Below are 25,422 nucleotides of genomic sequence, written 5' to 3' on the forward strand. Positions count from 1 at the left end.
TCCAAAACAAATAGAAAAATTTTCTTTGATTCTAAAAACCACATGACTGGTAACATCCATATTATGAAAACAAATCATCCTATATGTTACTGAATGTATGGGTTTTTTGGTGAACACAAGTCTTGTTCCAGATATTTGAATTTGATAATGTTCACAGATTCTAGAATTTTCTTTGAATGCAAATACACTTGGAAGTGACACATATACAGAAAAAACCAAACCCTCAATTTTCCTAAAAAAATCCAGACCTATAGCATTGCTAAAATAATCATAATTTAACTTTTTATATTAGGAGTACCAAAGTAAGCCAATATTTAATTCTGTGACAGAGGAGTATGAAAAAGAAAACCCAGTGGCTATGAAAACAGAGATCTAAAAATTTAATGATTTAAAAATAGCCTCTACATACAAGATGGCAAAGAGTAATACAGATTGAACATTTGGTTTTAAAAATGTGAAATGTCTCCACTTAGCGTAGATCAATCAAGTCAGCCATCTCCTAAGAAATACACATTATACAATGAAATCTACAAAGACACACTTTTTAACTTCAAGTGTTGTTGATTTTCAGCAACCCTCTTCCCACATGAACATTACCTTGTCATGTAATGTATGACTTTTAATCTTCTTTTGGCAGAGTAGGACTTTGAGAATTATAATAGCAGTTGTTTTGAAAAGCACCTTCTATGATCATTTATTTCCACTGATTTTTTTTTAACCACGCTGAGATCATGCATTCTTGTTTTTTAAATCCTTTTCTGTTCCAATGATTTGGTTGTTTAAAACAAGCAAGCTTAATTCAGTCAGGCATATATTGCAAATAAAAACATGTTTCCAAGTAGGCTGGAATAAAAATGCTAAATAAGAACTGGGCCAAAAGATCATAGATAATGTGCTTCTTCTCTTGGTAATATGTGAATACATTTACCCATGGGGTAGAAGTATTTCACCTGCCCCATGAAGAACCTGATGGCTTGTGGTGTCTGTGCTGTGTCAATACTAACAGATGTGAGGAGACAGACTATGGAATGGACGCTGTGACTATCTGTGAGATAGTGGAAGGGGTTATACACACTGGCCACAGGAAGTTGCAAAAATTAGATGGACTCTGTGTAGCTAGCCACTCTTGAGTGTCAGGTCTGCATATGTGAGTTTTAAAGAAGGTGCAAGATAGCAATAAATTCCCTTAGAGAGCAGGATATGTCCTGGTAGCTCTATAGTTCCATGATCAAGGACCTGGCCAGTTTCCCTCAGGTAATGGGGGTAGTAGCACCAAAGTGAATATTAAGAGTCAGAAAGGCCTCTACTTGCAACTGGCGGATCAAACCATTCCCCTATTTTGGTGAACAATCATAGTCTGATAAGCCTTTGTAAATCCTTGCTGCAAATATGGTTTTTACAACTCTAAAAACATCTTTTGGAAAACCTCATGACTGAACCACTCACAAATGCAGAAGATTGAACAGCCCCAGGGAGGCAATTGCTCTTCTTTTATTGTAGCTGTCTCTCAGTATTGAAACAACCCAATCCTAACTGTGGTCCTGGCCTCTAAACACACAGGTCTCTCTTCCCTCCAGCACCTGAACTATCAGAGCTTGGATCCACATATATATTCTGAAATTTGCTCTGCAAGAGGGCTTTTGGGCACTTGGCCATCATGTGTTTAAGATGGTCAATTTTGAAAAGAGTTTTCAAAACAAGAATAAGTCATGCTATGCCTCATGATTTGGAAGGTGAACACTTGCAAATAAACTATGCTTCCCAGATTTGGGAGTGCCAGGCTCAGAATCATCACAAGGACATGGAGAACAATATTATAACCGGCTGGTATGTTTTTAACAACAACAAAAAAAATGCAGCATTAGAAGGTGCTTACTAAGGTGCTTCTTAATTCATGTTTTTTTTTTTTAATGAAATGCATCAGACAAACATCTACAAACAAACATGAATACATGGGCATACAAAAGCACGTGGACAAGTTTCTGTACAGTTTATGTCTCAGATACTTCTATGTATACATAAGAACCACTCAGGGGGAAAAAAAAAGATTTCCCTCTCCAGCTCCCTGAATTTCTGAAAGTTGTCTAACCCATAAAATGTTAAAATATTTCATTTTTATATAAAATATCTACAAAAATAGATAACATTTACAAAAACCAGACAGTATTTCCAGTTTTCCTTAGTAACCGTTAACGCAGTCCCCTTCCTCTTTTTTCTCTTCTCAGAACGTTGCCATCTCCAGCAAAGAGCGCTTGAACAGCTGGGCATTTCTAGAAAGGTCTGTCACTTGGTGCACCATTTCCTGCAGGGCCGTGGTGCTGGGGTAATGGAGGGCGGCCATCTTGGTTGCCATGACTATAGTCTTGAGCTGCTCGCAGAGCTGGTTGCTGGAGTTCATGACTTTGTTGCGAATGTCCTGGGCAGTCACCTGCCGTGTCAGTGTGTCTCCAATGAACACCAGTTTGTGTGCACTGAGGATGACAAACTTGCTGTGTGCCACGAAGATTCGCGGGGGCTGGGCTGAGCTGACACAACTGAAGAGTGCGTCAATGGCGTTGAGGAGGGAAATGAAATGGGTCTCACATTGGTCATAGTAGAAGCACAGCAACTGCCGATCCTGAGCACTCACGCCACTGTTTGTGGTGGGTAGGCTCTGAGAGGGCTTCCACTTCGAGATGTCATTCTCCACGGGCTTTGTAATCTCTTGTTCCAACAGCTGGAACTGGCTCAGCTGCAAGGAAGACGAAAGTAGATCTCATTAGAGCAAGGGAGTGTGTTGCAATGGAAATTCACCAGGGCTTGGAGTTAAAAGACAGGGATTTTAGTCCCTAGTAACTCTCAGATGCATGTGAGCTGTAAAGCCTGGGTCAAGCTGCCTTGCTTTCCTAAATTGTAAAATGTAGGCGTTGGGAAAGATGATCCTCAAGCTCAGACCTTCTATGATTGGACCACTGGTCTCTTGTACCCTCTGGCTAGAAGGTAGCATAGTGTTTAAACCGCAGCCCTGTTACCTACACCTTTATGGAGGTTAAATGAGTTAACGTTTACAAAGTGCTTATAATAAATAGTTTGGTATGTAGTAGGCTCTATGTAAATGTTTATTAATGTTGAGGGGTGGCAAGGGAAAACCAAATGTAGTGACCTCCTTGTCAAGTAAGTCACTGACAGTTTGCTCCTTCTCGGAGAAAGCCTCGACTATCTCAGGATGCTCAGATGAAATGACCATTCATGACCCCTTTCTGTTTATCCTACTCTTTCTGTCAAGATTGATAGACATGTTATGATCCAGCACTACAGGAAGATTAATGCATATAAATATATGAGCACTTAAGGAAAAAAAGTTTCTAAGGCAGTCTGAATGGGAATTGTGCATCATAATATTTAGTCCCCCAGAGCTGTTAAAAGAAGGGGGTTTTACCCAGAGCCAGATGCATCAGGTGCTGGCTTTCTTCCTTCTTTCCTCATTGCTACCAAATGGTGTATTATTTAAATTGCAATTATAATAATTTCTAGGGATTCCACTAGGACTCAAGAGAGACCTCTCTTCTGCAGATAAGGACTATCTGTGACCTGAGCTTCGGACTCAGTTAATCTCCCACCTGGACGTAGAGATGAGCTGGAGCAGTGATCACCTCACCCAGCTTCCCCAGCTTCTCTGAGAGATGCACAGCCAGCTTTACTTTACTTTTCTTTTTTTTTTGAGACAGAGTCTTGCTCTGTCACCCAGGCTGGAGTGCAGTGGCACGATCTTGGCTCACTGCAAGCTCTGCCTCCCAGGTTCACACCATTCTCCTGCCTCAGCCTCCCAAGTAGCTGGGACTACAGGTGCCCGCCACCATGCCTGGCTAATTTTTTGTATTTTTAGTGAGATGGGGTTTCATTGTGTTAGCCAGGATGGTCTCGATCTCCTGACCTCATGATCCGCCCGTCTCGGCCTCCCAAAGTGCTGGGATTACAGGTGTGAGCCACCGTGCCCAGCCTTCAACAGCTTTACTTTTCTAGAATCTGTTTTCTTCTTAGCGATTGCTATGGTTTCTACAAGTTCCCCAAAGCCCTGCAGTCTTACCTTGCCAGATGCCAAGGCAAACATAAATAGGTACAAGGTGATATTCCAAGGTATTTAATCATAATGGATTATATTTTATATATCTTAGGCTTTATGCAAATATGTTCATCAATATATCATGTCATTAGATGGGGGGGGGTACTTTCCCATTTTATAGGGAAGTAACTGAAGCTCGGGGAGGTTTCCTGACTTGACATAGTTGGTTGGCCAGAAAGGATTAGAACTCAGATTTCCTAAATACAGCATGCCATTTCACTTCATTTCATCTTAAAAGGCTTGTAAATAAATCCTCAATCCATCTCTCTTTATTTTTATGCCTTTGTTCTAGCAATACTCGTCATTATCTCCCCTACTCATACCCAGCTTTTGAATGAACATGCCCCGCCCGAAGTCCTCAGTAGATAGGCCTGGATATATGTTGAAAACATTGAATTCTGCTCTCCTACCTTTAGATTGGACCAAGGCCAGCCAAACCATAGGCTTGTGTTGCTGGCGAAAGAGAGACAAATAGCGAGGTAGAGACAGAGAGAGAGAGAGAGAGAGAGAGAGAGAGAAAGAGAAATGGCCCAATCAAAGTGGCCCAATCAGACTCTTTCTTGGGAATCTGATGAACAAGAGAAGGGAGCTAATCGGAAGAGGAAGCCGAGATGAGAAGCCATCTATAGAAGTTCTGAGTGGCCATTTATGGGTTCTGCAAAGTTACAGGGGAGCCAAATGAGTAGATAATTAGAGAAAACCAGAAAATAGGGGAGAGTGAAGTAGATTGATAGAAAGAAGCAAAGGAACTACAAGAAGGGGAGATAATTTACAGTTCTAGTTCTCACCAGACCTGGCTCTATCTTCACTTTCTGTTACTGAATTCCCCTACTATGGCTTTACTATAAACCTGCTTGCTTAGGCTAGCTTGAATGGGTCTTGTTTCTTGAGACCAAATGCCTTAACCCAAATAGTCCTCATATGTTAGATATGCAGGTTTAGCCTTTAAAAAAGTTGCCGTTTAGATGGAACCCAGGTACACCCAGATGAACTCACAAGGCCATAAACCTTCTCTTTGCTTTTAAACCCCATTCCATGCTTTGGAGCTGATTCCTGCCAGTGAGCTGGAAGAATCAAAATCATAATCTCTTGAAGTGATACCTTTCCTTAGTGCTAGGTGGGAAATCTTTCCAATGCCAAGCAGTTTTTGCTCTGATTGAACTTACCTGATGATGTTCCAGCTGCATCTTGTTCTGTTTCATGATATTCTCTTTTTCCAATAGCTCTTTCTGTTGCCTCTCAAACTCCTCCTTACCCTGTTAATTTTCAACATAAAGAACATATTATGTCATCACTGTGATTCACTTATGCTAACAATTTCATTGACAGATGAGTAAATGCTCTTTATTTTCCACTGCCTTGGCAACTTCTCAAATGCCCAGTGAGGCACTGTGAACCCTAGACGACAGGGGTGGCAGAAAAATAAAGCCCATTGCCATATAAGGTGCCAGCTTTCTGGGGCACCTTAAAATTTTCGGAGAGCTGCTCATGATTCCCTTCAAATCTCATATATAAATGTTCTTTTTATAGTCTCTGGGTTCTTTTCTCATAGATTATATGTGAACCTGTAAACCCCCAAATGCAGGTCTAAATGTGGTCCACCTCTCACTTCTAGTTCCCTCAAATCATCTATAGATTTCTGCTCCAAGGCAGTATTTCCCACTGTGCAGGGTCAGACAACCAGTAGGATGAATGTTCAATGCCTCCATCCTCTCTCTCTCCACTCCCTTCCTCAGCACCAGGTGGGGCTCAGTTCTCCTTGCCACACTTTCTTGCGCTTGAGGGAATTTGGCATAATAGTTACGTAGTTCTCAGTATAATCTGTGACTCTCAGTCAAATTAAAAGAATGGCAGAATAAGATAGTAAGCCTAGTCCTAAACAATGGATCTTGGTAGATTTTTTTTTTTTTTCTGAGACAGAGTCTCGCTCTGTCGCCCAGGCTGGAGTCCAGTGGCACGATCTTAGCTCACTGCAACCTCCGCCTCCCAGGTTCAAGCGATTCTTCTGCCTCGGCCTCCCAAGTAGCTGGGACTACAGGCGTGCATCACCATGCCTGGCTAATTTTTGTATTTTTAGTAGAGATGGGGTTTCACCATATTGGCCAGGCTGGTCTTGAACTCCTGACCTTGTGATCCACCTGCCTCAGCCTCCCAAAGTGCTGGGATTACAGGCATGAGCCACTGCACCCGGCCAGTAGAATGTTTTAATCCCTCAAAGTGGAAGGGAAAGCTGTCGGAATCCCAGGTCAACTTGGAGCTTGGTAGAATTCCCAATTGTAGGAGGCCAACTGTGACTATCCAATGTCCCATACACAGATTAAGCTCCTAGGACAACTAGCTAATGCCCAGTGGTCCTCTAGGTAAGTCTGAGATGGGGCTAAGTTTTAAAGCAATTATACACACACATACACAGAGTAGGGCTAGCAGGGGCCTTAGAAATTCTCTGGTGCAAAGGTCTTCTGTTCTTTTTCTTAATGATGAAAACTTTTTTTTCAAATAAAATATTGCATGGAACTATACATCAAACACAAATAGAAGTGGAGCTGGTATTATTATTAGAGGGCCTATTATCCTACTTGGTGAGTCTCCTCTTACCTGAGGTATATCAACGGGATCTAATCCAACCCCTTACCCCATTCATTTTGCAAATGAGGAAATTAAGGCCCAAGGAGGCTGAATAAGTTGGTCACACAGTAAATGTCAGAGAAAGGGCTAGATCTGAGTGAGTACTCAGGACTCTCAGCCCAGCGTTCTTACTACTCTACAACACTCCCTCCAATTTGTGAGCCATGTAGATTAACATTAATTATGTTCTCTCTTTTGGCAGTCCAACCCGACATCCTTATAGGCATCTGTCTCAGGCTCCCTGCATGTGAGTGAGTGTAGGTGTTTTATGAGTTCGGCTGTTTTACCTGTAGGTGGACATAATCGTAGTCATCCATCCAGCTCCTCTCAGAACCATCACTGCTGCTACAGTCAGGGGCCTGCTCCTTGCTCAGGCCTGGGGGCAGTGCCTTGTTGTGGGCCTGGGCCTTGTGGTCACCAGGATGCAGCAGCTGCCCCTGGGAGCCACCGTGTGGGTACTCCGTTGAGTTCATGATGCTCTCCGGCCCGTTCTTCAGATGCAAGCTGCCAGGGCCGGGTCTGAAGAGGGCCTCTGCGTTGGTGTTGATGGTTGTGGTGAGCTGCTTGGCGTCATCGGGCACCGTCTTTGCCACCATCACAAACCGGTCCAGATCGTCACACTTGTTCTGGGGCTTGTTGATGGCCAAGATATTCAGGGACCAGCTGCACTCATTTAAGTCATGGCTGGTTTGACTCAGGATCTGGTGGGAGTCTTCGACTCGTTGCAGCTCCCGCTTCATCTTGTTGTGGAGGATGAGTTCCGGGAGGCAGGCAGCATTTGCAACAGCTCCCTTGACAAAGTGGAGGTACTCCTTCAGGAACAGCTCCACCTTGTCCACTGCTGTGCGTATCTCATTGATGTGTCTTTCCATATATCCGTAACACCGCCAGTCGGTAGTGACCAGTGCCATTAGGCTGGAGACACCCATCTCAAGGGCCTGCTGGAGCCGCTGAAGTCTCTCAATAGCTGTGTCTGGATCCAGTAAGAGCCTTTTGTCCTGAGCTGGGGAGGCTGACAGTGAGGACTCCTTGGAGGAGGTGGAAGACGTGGACATGTTACTCCGGGTGCTGCCTGTACTGGAGAAAGACAATCGGTTGATCCCATCCACCAAGTCCCGAGAGCCTTTAGCATCTGGCGGGTTATGCAGAGGGACATCATAAACACCATCCCTTTCTTGGGGGTTTGCTTTCTCACTGGTTTCTGCTGGTGGCTCAAGAAACTGAACGCCTCGGGGGACATCATATGCGTCGTTCTGAGAGCCCACTGACTGTCCGAGTTGCGGGGGTGGGTGATTCGGGGACAGGCTCTGGTGCCTTCGAGCCACCGGTTCTGCAGCTCCTGGAATGTCACAGTTGTATTTTACATGAAGGTCCTTCCCTGCTGGCTTGGTGCAGGTTGGAGGAATGTCATAAACCCCCTCCGGTCTGAGGTCCGGCCTTCCAGCTTGTCTCATGGGAGGGGGGAAGTCATAGTCTTTTTCCCTAAGCCCTGCTTCATCCCGGCAAGCAGAGGGCGGAATGGCATATACCTGCAAAGCAAGTAGAAAGCGAAACGCTATTTATTGAGTTGGTTCATGGGAACCTGTGGTCCCATGTGCTCAGTCCTATTTGCTGGCACTGTTTCGGTCGCCCTCCCCCGCCCCAATGTGAGGCACTTCCAAGGTTCCCCGCTATTCTGCTGTCACTTCCCTTGTCCTTTGCCAAGTGTGTCCAACCCCACGTTCTTGGTGCAGACTCGTATGTGCAACCCTCCTGGCTAAATTGCTCACCCCTGTGTTCCGGTCCTGTGTTTCTGACCACCTCCTGGGTATCCTTTCTCTGCTGATCTGTGCCGAGAGGCAGAGTAAGACCAGAGTTCTCCCCTGGTCTTTTCGGTTATCACACCAGCTGTGTGATGCTGAATGAGCTGCATAGGCGTCTGAAACACAGTCCCCTTGTCTGTAAAGTAGGGATTACTGTGCTTTCTGCGCAGGCATACCCCATAGGGTAACAGAGTGAGTCAAACGAGTTCACTCAAACATACACACTGAGGAAACTGTCAAACCCTCTACAGGCCAGGCGCGGCTCAGCCTGTAATCCCAGCACTTTGGGAGGCCAAGGTAGTAGGATCATTTAAGCCCATATGTTCAAAACAAGCCTGGGCAACATAGGGAGACACCGTCTCTACAAAAAATAAAATTTATCCAGTCATGGTGGCGTGCACCTGTGGTCCCAGCTACTTGGGAGCCTGAGGTGGGAGGATTGCTTGAACCTGGGAAGTAAAGACTGCAATGAGCTGTGGTTGCGCCACTGCGCTCCAGCCTGGGTGACAGAGCGAGACCCTGTCTCAAACAAAATGTAACAAAACAAAACAAAACCAACCCTCTACAAATATATATTAGTACTTGCCAAACTGATCTAATTATCTTCCCTGCCAAAGGGTTATCCTTATTGGCCACCTAGTGCTTTTTAGTTGGGGCTCCTCAATATGAAGTCCCTAGAGCTATCTTTAATTAGTGCCTTTCCTTTTTTGCTTCCTTCCTTTGCTCTCACCAAGACTACATTTTCCCCTTTTGGGTTTGCCTTTCTTGTTTTATTCCAGTGAACTACTTACCCACCCTCCCAACCCTGCACCCCCCGACACACAGACACACACACACACTCACACTCCTCTTTGCTGCTTTGTAGTCACTCACTTACCCCTTTTGTAGGCGGGATATCATACACCCCTTGAGGTTTTATCTCTCCCACTGGAACTGAAAACACAGGGCCTTTTGCTGATGAGGGAGGGATGTCGTATACCTGAAGAGAAACCCGTGAGTTACCCAGAATGGAAATGTCTTATACTTGTCATTTTTTATGCTCCTAAGCACTTAATTATGGATTTATTTACCAGGTTATGTGCAAGCTTGATCTTTGGCAGTGCTCCATGTTATAACAGATTTATTGCCTTTTTAAAATACATTTTATGGTTTTTAACTTACATTTAATATAAAAATGATTTTGGCCAGGCACAGTGGCTCACGCCTGTAATCCCAGCACTTTGGGAGGCTGAGGTGGGCAGATCACAAGGTCAAGAAATCGAGACCATCCTGGCCAACATGGTAAAACCCCATCTCTACTAAAAATACAAAAATTAGCTGGGTGTGGTGGTGCACACCTGTAGTCCCAGCTACTTGGGAGGCTGAGACAGGAGAATCGCCTGAACCTGGGAGGCAGAGGTTGCAGTGAGCTGAGATCGTGCCACTGCACTCCCAGCCTGGTGACAGAACAAGACTCTGTCTCAAAAAAAAAAGATCTTATGTGAAATATGTACACTGTCTGTACTTTAAAGTGTAGTTTAAATTTTCTACTTTCCGGCTGGGCGCGGTGGCTCACACCTGTAATCCCAGCACTTTGGAAGGCCGAGGTGGGCAGACCACTTGCAGTCAGGAGTTCAAAACCAGCCTGGCCACCATGGCAAAAGCCTGTCCCTACAAAATACAAAAATTAGTCAGGTATGGTGGTGTGTGTGCCTGTAGTCTCAGCTACTTGGGAAGCTGAGGCAGGGGCAGGAGAGTTGCTTGAGCCTGGGAGGTGGAGGTTGCAGTGAGCTGAGATAGAGCCACTGCACTCCAGCCTGGGCAACAAAGTGAGATTCTGTCTTAAAAAAAAAAAGAAAAGAAAAAAGAAAAATCTACTTTCTGAAGCAAAATTGTAGAAGAACATAAGCTCTCTTGGGTGAAATACTAGGATTTCCTGATAAAGCAAATCCAGAAAACATAATTTAAATAGCATTGGCTAAAGTGGCTACTGGGTAGTCAACCTAAATAAAGCTTCATATGACATATATTAATACGTAATTTGTGAACTCCCTTTTCTCTACAGCCCTGAAGGAACACTACCCTTAGAAGCGCTTCTCCTCTTGTGACCATGTTCTGGTACTCACCCCTTGAGTGGTATGAGAAGGAGGGATATCATAGACGTCCTTTTGGTATCTGGATGGGTACTCGTATACGTAGCCATGGCCTGTCCTCACGGGGGTTATCACCTGTGGGAGAGAAGGCACAGAGGTGTAAATTTCCAAGCCTGAGTCCTTGAATCTCCTTGCCTCCTAACTAAGCACTCATCCCTCAACTCTCCCTCATAAAAAGATAGAAAGAAACCGAAGAAAGAAGACACAACAGGAAGGAGACAAGTAGACACCACATTAGTAAACTTTTTTTTTTTTTTGAAATGGAGTTTTGCTCTTGCTCCCCAGGCTGGAGTACAGTGGCACAATCTCAGCTCACAGCAACCTCCGCCTCCCGGGTTCAAGTGATTTTCCTGCCTCAGCATCCTGAGTAGTTGAGATTACAGGTGCATGCCACCACGCCCAGCTAATTTTTTGTATTTTTAGTAGAGACAGGGTTTCATCATGTTGGCTGGTCTCAAACTCCTGACCTCAGGTGATCCACCCACCTCAGCCCCCCAAAGTGTGGGGATTACAGGTGTCAGCCACTGCATCTGGCCCAGGTTAGTAAACTTTTAAATCCCTCTTGAATCCCAATGAGAAAAAAAATCCCTAAAATATCTCTATCACCCTTAATTGTGATCATCTCAAAGTTCATCAGATAGAGTTGATGCACTGCAAGCATATTTCTAAAATATACTTTAAGGGATACTTGTGTGTAACTTATGAAAGTCCTAGAGGAGCATTTTGCATCAAAGTACCGCATACTGAAATTTGCTTTAAGGCTCTGAAACGATTTGTAAAATGAATAATGCAAATAGAGTTTAGCCACTTAAAATTCCTCTCATGCCTTCCTCAGTATGCCTCTTCATTGGACATTATTATGATGATTATAACTGTAATTCCACGGGTCACCAGAGTACTTTTACAAAGCCAATGCTCAAACTGTGCTGTCCTTAGAAACCTCTGGAAGCTTTCATTCTAACTTATCAAACAAACAAAATACTGAGTCAGGGAGGCACCAGGAACAGAGTTCAGGTCTCCTGACCTCTGGTCTCTAATCATTTTCCCATTTCCACCAGGAAAGAAAACATCCCCAACAGTACCTACGTCAAGGGATATCAGAAGTCAAATAGCGTTCATCACGATGCTGGCATCTGGAACCAGTGCCAATAAAATGAATCTTACCTAGCAGCCTCCTGTTTTCATATCTACATACTTCATTGGTGTGCTAAGCACCAGCAAAAAATTATTTGAACTTAACTCATTTTGAAATATATGTAATAGTCCAAGGGCTTCTAAACGCCCAGGGTCTTGTTTCTGCCTAACCCCCACCCTTTGAGTCATTGAGTGCCCATCTCAAGCGTTGCCCACGACATCTTCGAGGAGAACAGACATTGCAAATGAGGAAGAGTTGGTTGTTCCCTAAGAAACCGTCAACTTTTATCCTTTCTCTGAAGTGAAAACTCTGGCATCAGGCTGCCTACAAAACTATGTGAAAAATGCTCCACGTCCATCTTATGCTGAAATGGGTGGAACTCAGCCAAATGCACCAATGCCCTTCTCCCCAGGCGCTCTCAAAATGCCTGAGTTCAATTTGGCTTTAAATCTCTAGTGCTTACAACTGATTGTTTCTTGCAATGAAGTAAAAGAGATTAGTATGCACTCAAAATTTCCATCAAGTCTCTCCACTGTCTTGGGTTTAAAAAAGGAACCTATTGCTTTGAGGTCTGTTGGCATGGAGCATACGGAACCACTTTATAGAATGGCCACTGTATTGTGCATAGCAAACCTTCCTTTTTAAAGCAGGATGCCCTTTGCTAAAGAAAAACACACTGTGTTCCTAATGCCCTTATATGATTGTTTTTTTTTTTACTCGCTATTGTCCAGGAGAGAAATGAAGATCTCCCCTTAGTCTATTTCATCAGCCCCTCTACTTAGAGCGCTGTCTTGGCTTTATCATAGCACCTGCTCATAGTGCAGCTTTTGTTCAGCTTAAAAGTGTCCAAGAGTGGATTTTATCCAAGGTTGCCAACTTAGCAATAATGCTAATGGAAAACCAAGGCTAAGTCCAGCTTAACTGTTCATCTTTCGTTTAAAAAACAGAAGGGGGCATGTTGGGTGCAGTGGCTCATGCCTGTAATCCCAGCACTTTGGGAGGCCAAGGCGGGAGAATCACCTAAGGTCAGGAGTTGGAGACCAGCCTGGCCAACATGGTGAAACTCCGTCTTTACTAAAAATATAAAATTAGCCGGGCGTGGTGACATGTGCCTGTAATCCCAGCTACTCGGGAGACTGAGGCAGGAGAATCACTTGAATTCGAGAGGCGGAGTTTGCAGTGGGCTGAGATCTTGCCACTGCACTCCAGCCTAGGCAAAAAGAGTGAAACTCTGTCTCAAAAAACAAACAATCAAACAAACAGGCTGGGCGTGGTGGCTCACGCTTGTAATCCCAGCGCTTTGGGAGGCCAAGGATCGCGGATCACGAGGTCAGGAGATCGAGACCATCCTGGCTAACACAGTGAAACCCCATCTCTACTAAAAATACACAAAATTAGCCAGGCATGGTGGCGGGCACCTGTAGTCCCAGCTACTTGGGAGGCTGAGGCAGGAGAATGGCGTGAACCTGGGAGGAGGAGCTTGCAGTGAGCCGAGATCGTTCCACTGCACTCCAGCCTGGGCGACAGAGAGAGACTGTCTCAAAACAAAACAAAACAAACAAACAAACAAAAAACCCAGAAGGGGATTGGGAGCTAGAGTGGGTGGCGTTGGTGTCTGAAAATAGCACTAGGTGACATATAAACACATAGCACGACCTCAGAAAAGGAAGGCAGAGTCACCGCTAAAGTGTTTCCTTGCCTTTGTGGATCTTCCCTGGCAGAAAGCGCTAATGCTTCCCGGTATTTAACATTTCACTTCCTGACAAATGTCACAGAACCCCAACTTGCTCTCTCTTTCTCATTTAGAGGATGCCTGTGGTCATCTGGTTTTTTGAAACTCTGCATTCCAAACCAGTCATTTTCCTTGTTTATGCATTCAAAGAAACAGATGGCGAAAACCACAGGGGGAAAAAGTCAACCAAATACAGCACCCCCTGCCCGCCACCACCGATTCCAGCCTTCCTGACGTTACCATCTAATTCACGTTGGTCCACAAATGGCATTTAAATGGGACCAGGATGCAAAATGCTGGTCCCATTTAAATGCCAAGTCCAGTGCAGCAATCCGCATTGTGACGTATGGAAGATCAGGGAGCTGGAAGTCTTCTACTTTTGGACATTCTCTGCCTCGACCTGCTGCTTGGGTCACTTTCATGCCAATTGTGTGTTCTCTCCTCGGAGGAAAAGTGCTGACTGAGCTGTACCTTACAAAGTCTCCAGTTTTGTGGTTCATTAAGGCTTTTTCTTGCTGCTTGACATAAGTACACAAAAACCTTCCAACGATCTCTCCTCATTCCACCTCCCAGAACTGCTGAATTTCAGCCGAAGACGCACACCAAGGTCTGGTTAAGGGGACCTCAAGTTTGGAAGAATTCTCCTAGGCATTTGTTCGGTGAGGCATTAAAGGAATTGCTACACAAAGGACATTTTTAAACTAATTTTCTCAATGAAATCAAGTCAGGTTTTTCATTTCCTTTCCCCCTCTGTTTGCTTTTTTTTTTTCTACATTCCTTTCATTCTATGCATTTATTTATAGTTACAAAGGCTTAGCCTTTGGAATTACCAAACTGACCTCTTAATTCATTAGTGTTGCCAGGAAGGGGGCTGAATTGTGAGGTCTCCTGGGGCTCTATGATCCAATGCTACTGCAACTGCTTTCGTGATTACCCGGCACAGGATTTGCACTTTCCATATGTGGATTTTCTGTCCCTAGGAGGAATCCAACCTTTCTCAGATGTTAGTATACCATTCTCAGTAACTAACGGGAGGGTCCAAGACAGAGACTTTGAGAAGAGCTATGAAGCCGAGAAGGGCAGATTGCAGACATTTAGAAAAGGAAGAATCCATTTAATACATCTCCAAGTCTGGGTCCTGGCAGGATAGGATCAAAAGCCCAAAGACTGGCGTTATGTTAGTTCTCTAATTAATCTGCTTACATAAAAACAAGGAAACAAACTCGAATTGCCCCACCCCACACTTTGATGGTGTTTGATCCACACTGTTTTGAGTCTCAGATCCTGGCAGCATGAGTTTCTGGAGATGCTTTTGACACTTTCATGCCTCATAATTTTGAAAGCCATGTATGCTGAAATTTTAAAGAAGAGGGTCTGTGTTTGGGTAGCAGAGAGAGATAGGGAGGTCTGAGAACCAACATGATGACAGTCAGCAAGTTGGATGAGAGGCCCTTGGGATTCTTTCTGATGTTTCTGCATCTGTGTTCCCTGAGCTGGTACCTATAGCAGAGCAAGGGTCCTATACTCAGATGCTCACGGACCGAGCAAGCAGGGTGTAGGGAAGAAACAAGCCAGGCTTTGGTGCCGGGGAGACAGAACTCCTTCTACCGAAACAGGGAAGACATTGCGCCCTGTGTTGCCAGATCTTTCACGTTTTCAGAAGCCAGAAATTTGGAATTTTATGTGAAACCTGGTTTTCAAAATTGACTTAAATTTTAAAAACAGTGTCTTGGCCAAACTAAACGCGTCTTTGGCCTCCGGGCTGCCAGTCTTTGCCTTCATCTGTGTATTTTTGCCCTCCTTCCTCTTGGAAATCTTCTGAAGGCAGGGACCCCAGGGTCTGCACCAACTCCCTCCCTTGGCGAGAACTGAGCTGTCCATTTCCACAGATGCCCTGCACGCCCACACCTCTGTGCCTTCATCCATGCCATGTCCTTGTCTGAGATGCTCTTCTTTATTTCCTCATATTCAAACTTTAATTGATTTTCAAGGCCAGGCTAAATGCCTTTCCCCCACTAAGCCCTTCCCAAACAGATAATATGTCTCTATCCTTGGAACTCCCTGAGCCAGTGATCCACACATCTCTAACGGCACTTTTCACTTGTGGTTTGACGGTCTTGATGCATCTCATCTCTTCTTCCAGCATTTTAAAGTCAGAGATCATTCCCTCTTCATTTAAATATAAACCACAGGGCCTAGTACAGTGCCTAGCAGAGTAGGTCTTGCATAATCTATTGAGTGATACATTAATCAACTAAAGGAAAACTGAAGGCTATTAAGCAAGATGGCGTGAGGTCTGCCAGTACAGAATAAGCTTGGTTTCCAGGTAAGCCAGCTCTGGGTTAAGTAGAACCCATGGGATATGGGGCAGAACAGTGCCCTATCAGCCATGCATGGTAATGTTGGGCAAGAGAGGGAGCCAAGAAGGCAAGGGAATGTTAGGTGAAGTTGAGAAATCAGAAACCGTAGAAGAATGCACCCCAAGTTGGGTGAAGCCACTATTGGCGGGCAAGGAGGGCTGCTGGATGGTTTCCTTTTCCCCAGTTGAGCTCGTATGTGACATGAACACCTGGGTTCTTCTTAACCACAAGCCAGAAACATGTGGGGGAGTGTTTTGGAAAAGGGAAACCAAAACAAACCCTGCTTTTTACCTCAACATCAGAAGGAACATACGCTTGCTGTAGTTCTGGGGATGTGTGATAGGCTCGTTTATGAGAAGCTGTGTGCCAGAGGCCATGGCCCCACTGGGTCTTTTTCTGTTGCTTATTGGAAGAATTAGGTCTGAAGAGGGAAGTAATTGACAAACAGAAGCTGGACTCAGGCAGAGCTGGATCTAAATCCCGGTTCTACCACTCACAAGCTATGAGAACCAAGGTTCCATTCTAAGCCTGTTTTCTCATAGGTAAAATAGAAATTATACTTCCCTCATAGGCTATATGAGTATTAAATGAGATCAAGTGCATAAAGTACCTGTCATAAAGCCATAATAAGCCTTAGCTATTGTTATTGTTATTGTAATTGTCACCTAGGCTATATAGATTTTACCTTTTGACTTTGACTTCCAGAAATCATGGACTAGGTAATTGAGATTAACCATCTTGCTGAAGACAACTTAAAAAAATGAAGAAAAGCTAGGAAAGATCTTTTTTTTTTTTTTTTTTGCGACAGAGTCTCGCTCTGTCGCCCAGGCTGGAGTGCAGTGGTGAGATCTCGGCTCACCGCAAGCTCCGCCTCCTGAGTTCACGCCATTCTCCTGCCTCAGCCTCCCGAGTAGCTGGGACTACAGGCACCCGCCCACTGCGCCCGCCACCGTGCCCAGCTAATTTTTTGTATTTTTAGTAGAGACGGGGTTTTACCATGTTAGCCAGGACGGTCTCGATCTCCTGACCTCGTGATCCGCCCGCCTTGGCCTCCGAAAGTGCTGGGATTACAGGCGTGAGCCACTGCGCCCAGCCGAAAAGATCTTCTTAATAGTGTCAAGAGTTAAAGGATAATAAAGAATTACTAGGTCAAACTTTGGGAGAAGAGTTAATAGAGGTGAGATTGCTTTTCAAGCCTGGGGGCATTTGCTATTTTTTGCTGATCTGAAACTGGTGCCTGGGAGGCTGTGCTGGGTTTTCTACAGCTTCTTTGGGTAAGGGGGAACATTGGACTATAGGGCTCACCAAGGTAGGGACCCCAAACCACCCCCGACTTTGGGTTGGAAACCTAAGGACTGTATCCAAAATAAGGATTAACTGGAAGTAAACCCACCCTTGCACAGGCTGAAGACATCAGGGTTGCCAGAACAGCTCAAAGCATGGAATCAGGTGTATGCTTGCCTATGAGGCTGGCAGAAGGAAACAAAATTCTCTCTGGAGGCAGAGAACATCTTTATAGGCTTCACATTATTTCTACAAATGTACTGAAAATACAATGCCCCACATACAATCAAAGATAAACAGGAATTCAGGGGACAAGACAACAGGAACAAGACAAGCAACAGTCAATTCTTGCTTTCTAATGTGATAAGAATGTTGTGTGTCTTAGTAATCACAGATCTCAAGGCTATTTCCTTTCAAAATGTTTTAGGATCAAATCATGGGAGAAATGAAGATTTAATCATTCCTAAATTTAAGTCAGATAGAAAGAAATCAATCTTTAGGAATGTATAGTGCTCAAAATGAGATCTACGAGGCAGTGAGAATTTCAAACCAAAGCAGCAAATGGTAAGAGACAGTGGTCCTTGATGATCATCTGTAGAGTTCTTGGGGTTACTGTTTTCTGCTGTTCGTATCAGTATTGGCATTATTACGGCTATCACCAGAGCAGCTCAAGACACGCCAATGGGAAACCCCAGGAGAAAATGTGTTTTTCCAAGTCTAGGAGATGAAGATATTTATCCAAGAGAAAGACGGCAAGGCTTCAAACTCAGGACACTTTATTAAAATGCTCATCAGATGAGATCTTTTGAGTGGAGGTTCACAAGCTGGTTTGTTTAGAGGCTGTCACTAAGAAATAGGACACTTGCCCATCTCTCTGGAACACCTAGAGACAAAGCATTTTCTGTCAAGACAAGTTCTGCTCACATTGTGTCACTTGTTCAAGGTCTCAGCAAGTCTCCTTGGGGGCACTTCTTTCCTTGGGCATCCACTTCACCTCCTTAATGCAGAGCTGGCTAGGTGCCTGGGATGGGACAGAGCAGTGGCAGCAGAGGCCATGTGGTCAGAACTTCAACTTCTCAGCTGCATGCTGCTAGCTCAATGGAGCACTAAGGGAAGCGGGAAGGGAGCAGATGGCTGCCACTCACAAAGGCCAATCCCCCTCCCCACAGCAATCCTCATATCCACCATGTTTTGCTATGTTTCCTTCTGATGCCAGCCCTGTGGGTCACCCACCCACCTACTTATCATGATTTCTCATCTCTCCCCTCACAACACTGTCTTGTTTTGACTACTTCCCTCCTTCCATGTGCTGCTAGCAACCCTAAGTAAGAACAAAGCAGTAAAAAAACGAAGCAGAAAAATCCTACTCTTTCAAAGGAAGAGTTGGGTAGAGTGGATGAGAGACAGAGGGATGGGATGGAGAGGAGACTGGGTAACTTCACTAGTTAGTCATGCTCTAGTGACTTATTATTATTTATACTTCTACATTATCTATCTGTGTCTATCTTTGTATGCATCAAAATTTTAAAAATTACAAATATATATATTTTATCATTTTAACAAGATTTTAAAAGATAATAAGAAATATTACTTGAAAGGTTTTCTTTTAAGAGAATGATGGGACACAGACCTGTTCTAGATTCTATGTCCCGTGATTCCTCTGAGTCTAAGTCTCTACAATCCAAAGTAACATTACAAATAGCCTGAATTGTGCAATCCTTTGCCTCCAATATAGAGATAGTGACTTGATTATTGACCAGTGGAGTTTACCCATGAATTTAGTAGAGTACTAATGTGTGGAGTCAGCTTCTTGTGTCCTTCCCTAATGCCTAGTCAGGAGATAGGTAACCCAGGATGTGCTCAGGAAATAACAATGGGTAATTGATGAGAAGTTAAAAAGTGTCCCCGTGCTGTAATGATTACAGATTTATAACCTCACCATTCACAGTACCTACGATTCTCTGAATTTAAAAGTAGGTTTTACTAAGTAACAGCCATGTATTTGCACTTTTCTTGGCATATGTGGGAAGTAAAATTTGACTGCTTCCTGTCTATCTCTAATTCCTCCCCAGCCGCTGATTTATTTATATTATCTCTCTTTGCGTTTCATGAATTAACAAGAGTGTTTAGCTTTCCAAAACTGCCTGTTGGAAAGGACTTCTTTCACTTAAATGCCCTTGAAAAGCATTAACAGAGCTACCACAGTATTTATTAGACTTTATAATAACCTCTTTGTCTTAAATGAACTATTTGATCCCTTCCCTTTAAAGAAAACCTTAGGAAAAGAAACATTACCATTATCACTGCCTGCCCATTAGAACTGGGATCCAATTTTCAGAAACTGTAAAGCTACAGAGGTTTGCCTGTTTAAAATCCAAGAGTACTAGTTGCTTTTCTATGGCCAGAAGAAAAGCCACATGTTGCCTACCCTGGATTTATTAATTCTCTGTAAATTCATTCTGCCCAGCTTGGGTGTAGCAGTGAGCTCATTTATTTACTTGCATAGCAACAATATAATGAAAACTGAGTCTGGCCTTAAAAATACACCCTCGTAAGCCATGTCCAAGGTTAACTCTTCCAAATGCTTCTCTGGTGCTCATGAAGTTTTTCCCCATGTATTTTTCGAGGTGAATTACTTTCTTTCAAAGTCGTTCTGATGCCTGATTTTATGCCAGAACTAAACCTTTTGCTAGCCACATCTAAATCACAGCCAGCTTCTTTCCCCAATGAGGAAAAAGTCACAAGTGGAAGCTCAGAAGTGGAGCAGTGGTGCTCCTGGGTCACTTTCATTTGACACAGCATTGGGCAGCAAACCCGCTCAATGGAAACAGTGCCCCTATTGTTAAGCCCCTAGCATGTCTCCCCTGCTGCTTTCAGGAAGCTCTTTGTGTAGCAAGTGCTAAAGCAATATTTAGTTATAGAGTGACCAAGCACCAGCGAGCAGCTAGAAGCATTTAACATGAAAGAACACGACGGGAAATGACGTCTGGGTTTCACAAGTGGTTGAGGTCTTTCTCAGAACAATGCCAAATACAAGCCTGTGACAAGTTGGATACAGCAAAGCCATTTTTTTTCTGTCTCATGGACTGAAATGTTCTTTGAATGAAAACTATAAAAAAGCACAAGTATTTTGGCTCTTTTGATGTCCAAATAAATTCAACAGGACTCTGAGCACTACATCTAGATTGGGAAATGGATTATAGAGAGATGCCCACAGACTGGCCTAAGGGGAAAGGGACTGTGAAGAGGAGGTGAGAGACGAGAATTTTGGGACCCAAATGCCGATTGGTATCATTTCTTCCTAAAGAGGAGAACGCTCAGGTTTAGTTGGAAGAAAGGATGCAGTGGCTGATGGGGCAAACCACTCACAAGGCAGAACTCGGTGCCAGCTCTGAAAGTAGTTGTCGTGTCCAGAGACAACAGGCCTAAAACGTCTTCTCCAAAATCCAAGAGGATTACATAGGGGAAAATGGGCAGAAAACAATGAGTTCCAGGATGAAGTGCTTTCTTAGCTCTTGGTAACAAAACAGGGATGAGAGTGCTCCTTAATGGGGAACTCTGGAAGTTTTTTTGGGTACAGGACCCAGGTCTGTCAAACACTGATTCTTACTGGCTCAGCACACTCCAGTCCCTGCCTCCTTGTGTCCCTGCCTGCTCCTGCTGTCTTTTGGCATAGCTCTGTCTTCCAAAGGGCACTGTGGTTCTGGATGGGATGGTGGGCTGGATCCTAAAGGAAGAGTAGGAAAGATCTGCAAAAACTTAAGGGTCAAGTTGAAATTTATAATCAATGCTTGAGTATCTTTTCTTTAAAAAAAAAAAAACTCTTGATGTCAGGCCGTTTTTATTAAACTGTTAAAGTGATTCTGAGAAAGAATCAGATAAGGATATCTGGATCATAAAATTTTAGCAAAGATCATTAGAGATAATCTAGCGTCACTTGCCATTTCACAGTTGAGGGAACTAAAGTGGAGTTAGTTACTCAGGCTATTAATGACAAAGAAGTGAAGGAGACCCTTGGTTAGCTGGGCCAGCAGTGCAGCGGTATACGTTTCTCAATGCCCTGCGGCCTACGCTAGCAATACATGTTAGACATTTTCCAGAAATTTACTACTTTTCTAATTTCACAAGTAAATACTCTCAAAGAAAGTTACTTCCTTATATGACAGCCACAACTTGAAAGCTGGGTAAGTTGTGTTTTGGGAGGTGCCCCCACCTGGTTAAATGAAGTTACCCATTTGAAGGAATTTGAAGTCATTTGGAAAGACAGTCTTAGGCCAGGCGTGGTGGCTCACACCTATAATCCCAGCACTTTGGGAGGCCGAGGTGGGCAGATCACGAGGTCAGGAGTTCGAGACCAGCCTTGCCAACGTAGTGAAACTTTGTCTCTACTAAAAATACAAAAATTAGCCAGGCATGGTAGTGCGCACCCATAGTCCCAGCTACTCGGGAGGCTAAGGCAGGAGAATCACTTGAACCCAGGAGGTGGAGGTTGTGGAGCCGAGATTGTGCCACTGCACTCCAGCCTGGTCAACAGAGGGAGGGTCCGTCTCAAAAAAAAAAAAAAAAGAAAAAAGAAAGAAAAGAAAAGGAAAGAAAAGACTTTTCCGTGTGGCAGAGAAAGCCAACATAGCAACGTTCTCAGTGGTACTGGAGTCTAGACATCACCCTAGTGACCTGGTCAGGACTCCTGGATCAGCCCACTCTGAAACTGCCCACTACAGCTAGGTGGGGGGAACTTCCAAGCTCCTTAATTCAGATTCCCTCAGTATTGAGGCTACTCCCTGGACCTGAGGTGGGAGCCCTGGGCAGCAACTTTAATTCATCCTGGCCAACAGGGTATGATTTAGCGCCCAAATTGCTAATGAGGTGTCCAAATATGCCTTCTTCTTTAAGGGCTTGGCAATATCATCCTTCAGCCGGGATGTAAAAATCATTAGCATTGGAGTCAGACAGACGTGGGCTCAAATATCAATCCTGCCTCTCACTGGAGGCAGCAAGTTAACTTCAGCAAGTGAATTTCCTTCTCAGACCTCAGTTCCCTCCTCTGAACAGCAAATGCTGTGAGGTGCACCTCACGAGGCTGTGGAGAGGATCAGGTGGTAGTACCTCTATGGGATCCCTAACATGGAGCCAAGGCTCAAGGCGCCTTGGGGTCACCCCCACTTTAGTTCTAACGCTATCTTGCAAAATGAGACGGAAGCATGGGGTAATGACACCAGTGAAGGCTGCACATTCAATTGGTAGTGACTTTGAAAACAAAAACTATTCCAATAAATAACTGGTTTAAGTGTGCCATGCTTTAAGAAAACCAAGTATTACAAAAATTAATCAAATAAATCAGAGGCGATTGTGGCATTGCTAAAGGCTTCTTTGCTTCAAAAAACTGATATACTGTAGGATCCCTTTAAAGAGAGGACTCCTTGGCACTCTTCAAATGTTACTGGAGTTACATCCTACTTTTTTTTTTTTTTTTGAGACAGAGTTTTGCTCTTGTTGCCCAGGCTGGAGTGCAATGGCGTGATCTCAGCTCACTGCAACCTCTGCCTCCCAGGTACAAGCGATTCTCCTGTCTCAGCCTCCCAAGTAACTCGGATTAACAGGCATGCACCACCATGCCCGGCTAATTTTTTTTGTATTTAGTGGAGAGGGGGTTTCATGGTATCAGTCAGGCTGGTTGCAAACTCCTGACCTCAGGTGATCTACCCACTTCGGCCTTCCAAAGTGCTGGAATTACAGGCATGCGCCACTGCGCCCGACCTACATCCGACTTTTGAGGAACACACATTGTCCTATGTGAGTGGCACTGACACACTTTAAACAGGAGCAGCACATCTCTCTAGAAGTTATCTTGACAACGTTTAAGGCACAGCTAGTTGTAATGAAGTGCTTTTGATTGCTGACAGTTTCTAGTTCTGCATTTTGCACAATGTAGTCAAGCAAGTCTTTTTTTAAAGATTTGTACAACCAGGCCGGGCGTGCTGGCTCACGTCTGTAATCCCAGCACTTTGGGAGGCCGAGGTGGGCAGATCACCTGAGATCAGGAGTTCGAGACCAGCCTGACCAATATGATGAAACCCCGTCTCTACTAAAAATACAAAAATTAGCCAGGCAAGGTGGTGGGCACCTGTAATCCCAGCTACTTGGGAGGCTGAGACAGGAGAATCGCTTGAACCTGGGAGGCGGAGGTTGCAGTGAGCCAAGATTGCGCCACTGCATTCCAGCCTGGACAACAAGAGTGAAACTCCATCTCAAACAAAAAAAAAAAGATGTGTTCAACGAATATTGTTTATCATGAAATTAAATAAATTTATTCTGTTTTCTCTCTCTCACAAATACAGTGTTCTCCTACTTAGCCAGACATCATATTAAAGCAGTCTCTTACCTCTTCACTCTGATAAGCACAGTCATTTAGCATGAAATCATTGAAAAAGGAGGGTTAACCTCTGTTTGCTTTGGTGTGGGTTTATAAGAAGTTACTAATGCACTCTTAGAAATATGCATTATCTATAAACTTTAGAACGAAGTGCAACTGAGTTTGAAGGCTTTGGCACTGGCCAAACAAAAAGGACCTTTGTTAATTTTTAAGGAGGGGTGTTAGAGTTTGCTCATTGCTTTGGCTTGGGTGACTTGTCTGAGAAAAGATACTTCTCATTTTCAAAGTGAGCTCATAAAGTCCTGCCCTTCAAGTGCTGAATGACCTCCAGTTTTGTGTAATGTTAAAATGTATCTTGAAACTTCAGGGGTGACATTTTAGATGGCAAGTACAGTTCTCTGCATAGCCCCAAAACCCATGTATCGAGGCAAACAATTCATATACATTAGGATTATCTTTATGTAGAAATGTACAATTCTGGAACATAGTTGTACTTTATTGATTTATAAATGAGGAAACCGAAGTACCCTCTGCCCTAGGAGTATTTTTTGGGTGTGTACGTATTTTGTGTGTGTATAGGCAAGGAACAGGAGAAAGTGAGGTGAAGTCAGAATTTAACTTTTCTGGAAGCTTTCATTTCCTCTAAACCTATTTTTTGCTTGTTGTTAGACAAGTCATGCTGCTAATATATAGCACTTAGTTGGCTAGTATCTGAGTGTCGCTCTGGGCAACCAGATTGCACAATGCCTCAAATTCCAATAAGGGAAGTCCTTGTTCCTTAGCCAACAGCTTATGGGTGTCTGTGTGTGTGTATGTGTATGTACGTGTATGTGTGTAATTTGTGATGACTCAGTGTCTAGGAAGGTACAAACATTGTAGCTAATCTATTTCTGTTTCTTACATTACCTTTCAGGAATGGGCCTGGAAGACCTGGCTAAAACCTTTGAATCATTTCCTGCCAACATTTGGCCATGACCCATTTTGGAAGGTAGAAAATGGTCCTTAAAGATGATGTTATAGGATCTTGGTAAATCTGAATATTACTTCAGTTTTCCAAGTGCCACCTCAAAGCAATACTTACCCCAGTCCAGACCATCACACACATTGCAATGGCAGACCATTCCATTTTTAAGAAGCCCTTGAGATCAATGGAATATACAACATATTCTGGGACCATAGAGAAGGGAGAAACTGCTGGGTTGCAGAGAGGAAGCTTCATGAAGGGGATGAACCTTGGAGTGGGTTTTAAAGAATGGATAGGAGTTCACAGGGAAAATAGAAGGGAAAGGCATTCTAGGTAAATCATAACATATGCAAAGGAAGTTCTGCCACTCAGTAGAAAAAGTTAGGCCAGGCGCAGTGGCTCATGCTTATTATCCCAGCACTTTGGGAACCTGAAGCGGGCATATCACCTGAGGCCAGGAGTTCAAGACCAGCCTGGCCAACATGGCAAAACCCCGTCTCTACTAAAAGCACAAAAATTAGCCAGGCTTGGTAGCGCATGCCTATAGTCCCAGCTACTAGGCAGGCTGAGGAATGAGAATCGCTTGAACCCAGGAGCCTGAAGTTGCAGTGAGCCAAGATGGCGCCACCGCACTTCAGCATGGGTGACAGAGCGAGACCCTGACTCAAAAAAAAAAAAAAAAAAGTCTAGTTTTCCTCCTTAGGTGACCACAGAGGAGTTAACTAATCTTGTCTAAATTGGGCAAAATGCACAGAAGTTAAACTCTCAGATAAGCCCTTCTTTACATCACTCATGCTTTGCATCAAGGTGCTCATTGATTGTGTATGAATAGTTACCCTTACAGGACACAGGCAGTGACATTCTGAAAGGTCTTTCAGCGAGGGAAATGACTGTATATAATCTGACACCTCTC

The 25,422-nt window shown here is 44.0% G+C and overlaps 1 protein-coding gene across 2 annotated transcripts in view; it reads right to left on the bottom strand.

The window, feature by feature from the left end:
- Positions 1-359: 359 nt before the first annotated feature.
- NEDD9 (neural precursor cell expressed, developmentally down-regulated 9) overlaps positions 360-25,422 on the bottom strand; it is a 49,436-nt gene continuing 24,373 nt past the window's right edge. Inside the window, exons 3-7 of one of the 2 annotated variants that reach the window (XM_003827555.4) lie at positions 10,635-10,736; positions 9,407-9,508; positions 7,015-8,256; positions 5,269-5,358; positions 360-2,731 (exon numbers count right to left, since the gene is read on the bottom strand). In XM_003827555.4, coding sequence (XP_003827603.1) covers positions 2,222-2,731; positions 5,269-5,358; positions 7,015-8,256; positions 9,407-9,508; positions 10,635-10,736 — 2,046 coding nt within the window. In that variant the 3' untranslated portion in view covers positions 360-2,221. Of the gene's footprint in view, positions 2,732-5,268; positions 5,359-7,014; positions 8,257-9,406; positions 9,509-10,634; positions 10,737-12,910; positions 18,056-25,422 lie in introns of those variants that run through there. The other variant, XM_008952902.5, reaches the window with a different exon arrangement.

Source organism: Pan paniscus, chromosome 5 (genome assembly GCF_029289425.2).
Source record: "Pan paniscus chromosome 5, NHGRI_mPanPan1-v2.0_pri, whole genome shotgun sequence".
NCBI classification, from domain to species: Eukaryota; Metazoa; Chordata; class Mammalia; order Primates; family Hominidae; genus Pan; species Pan paniscus.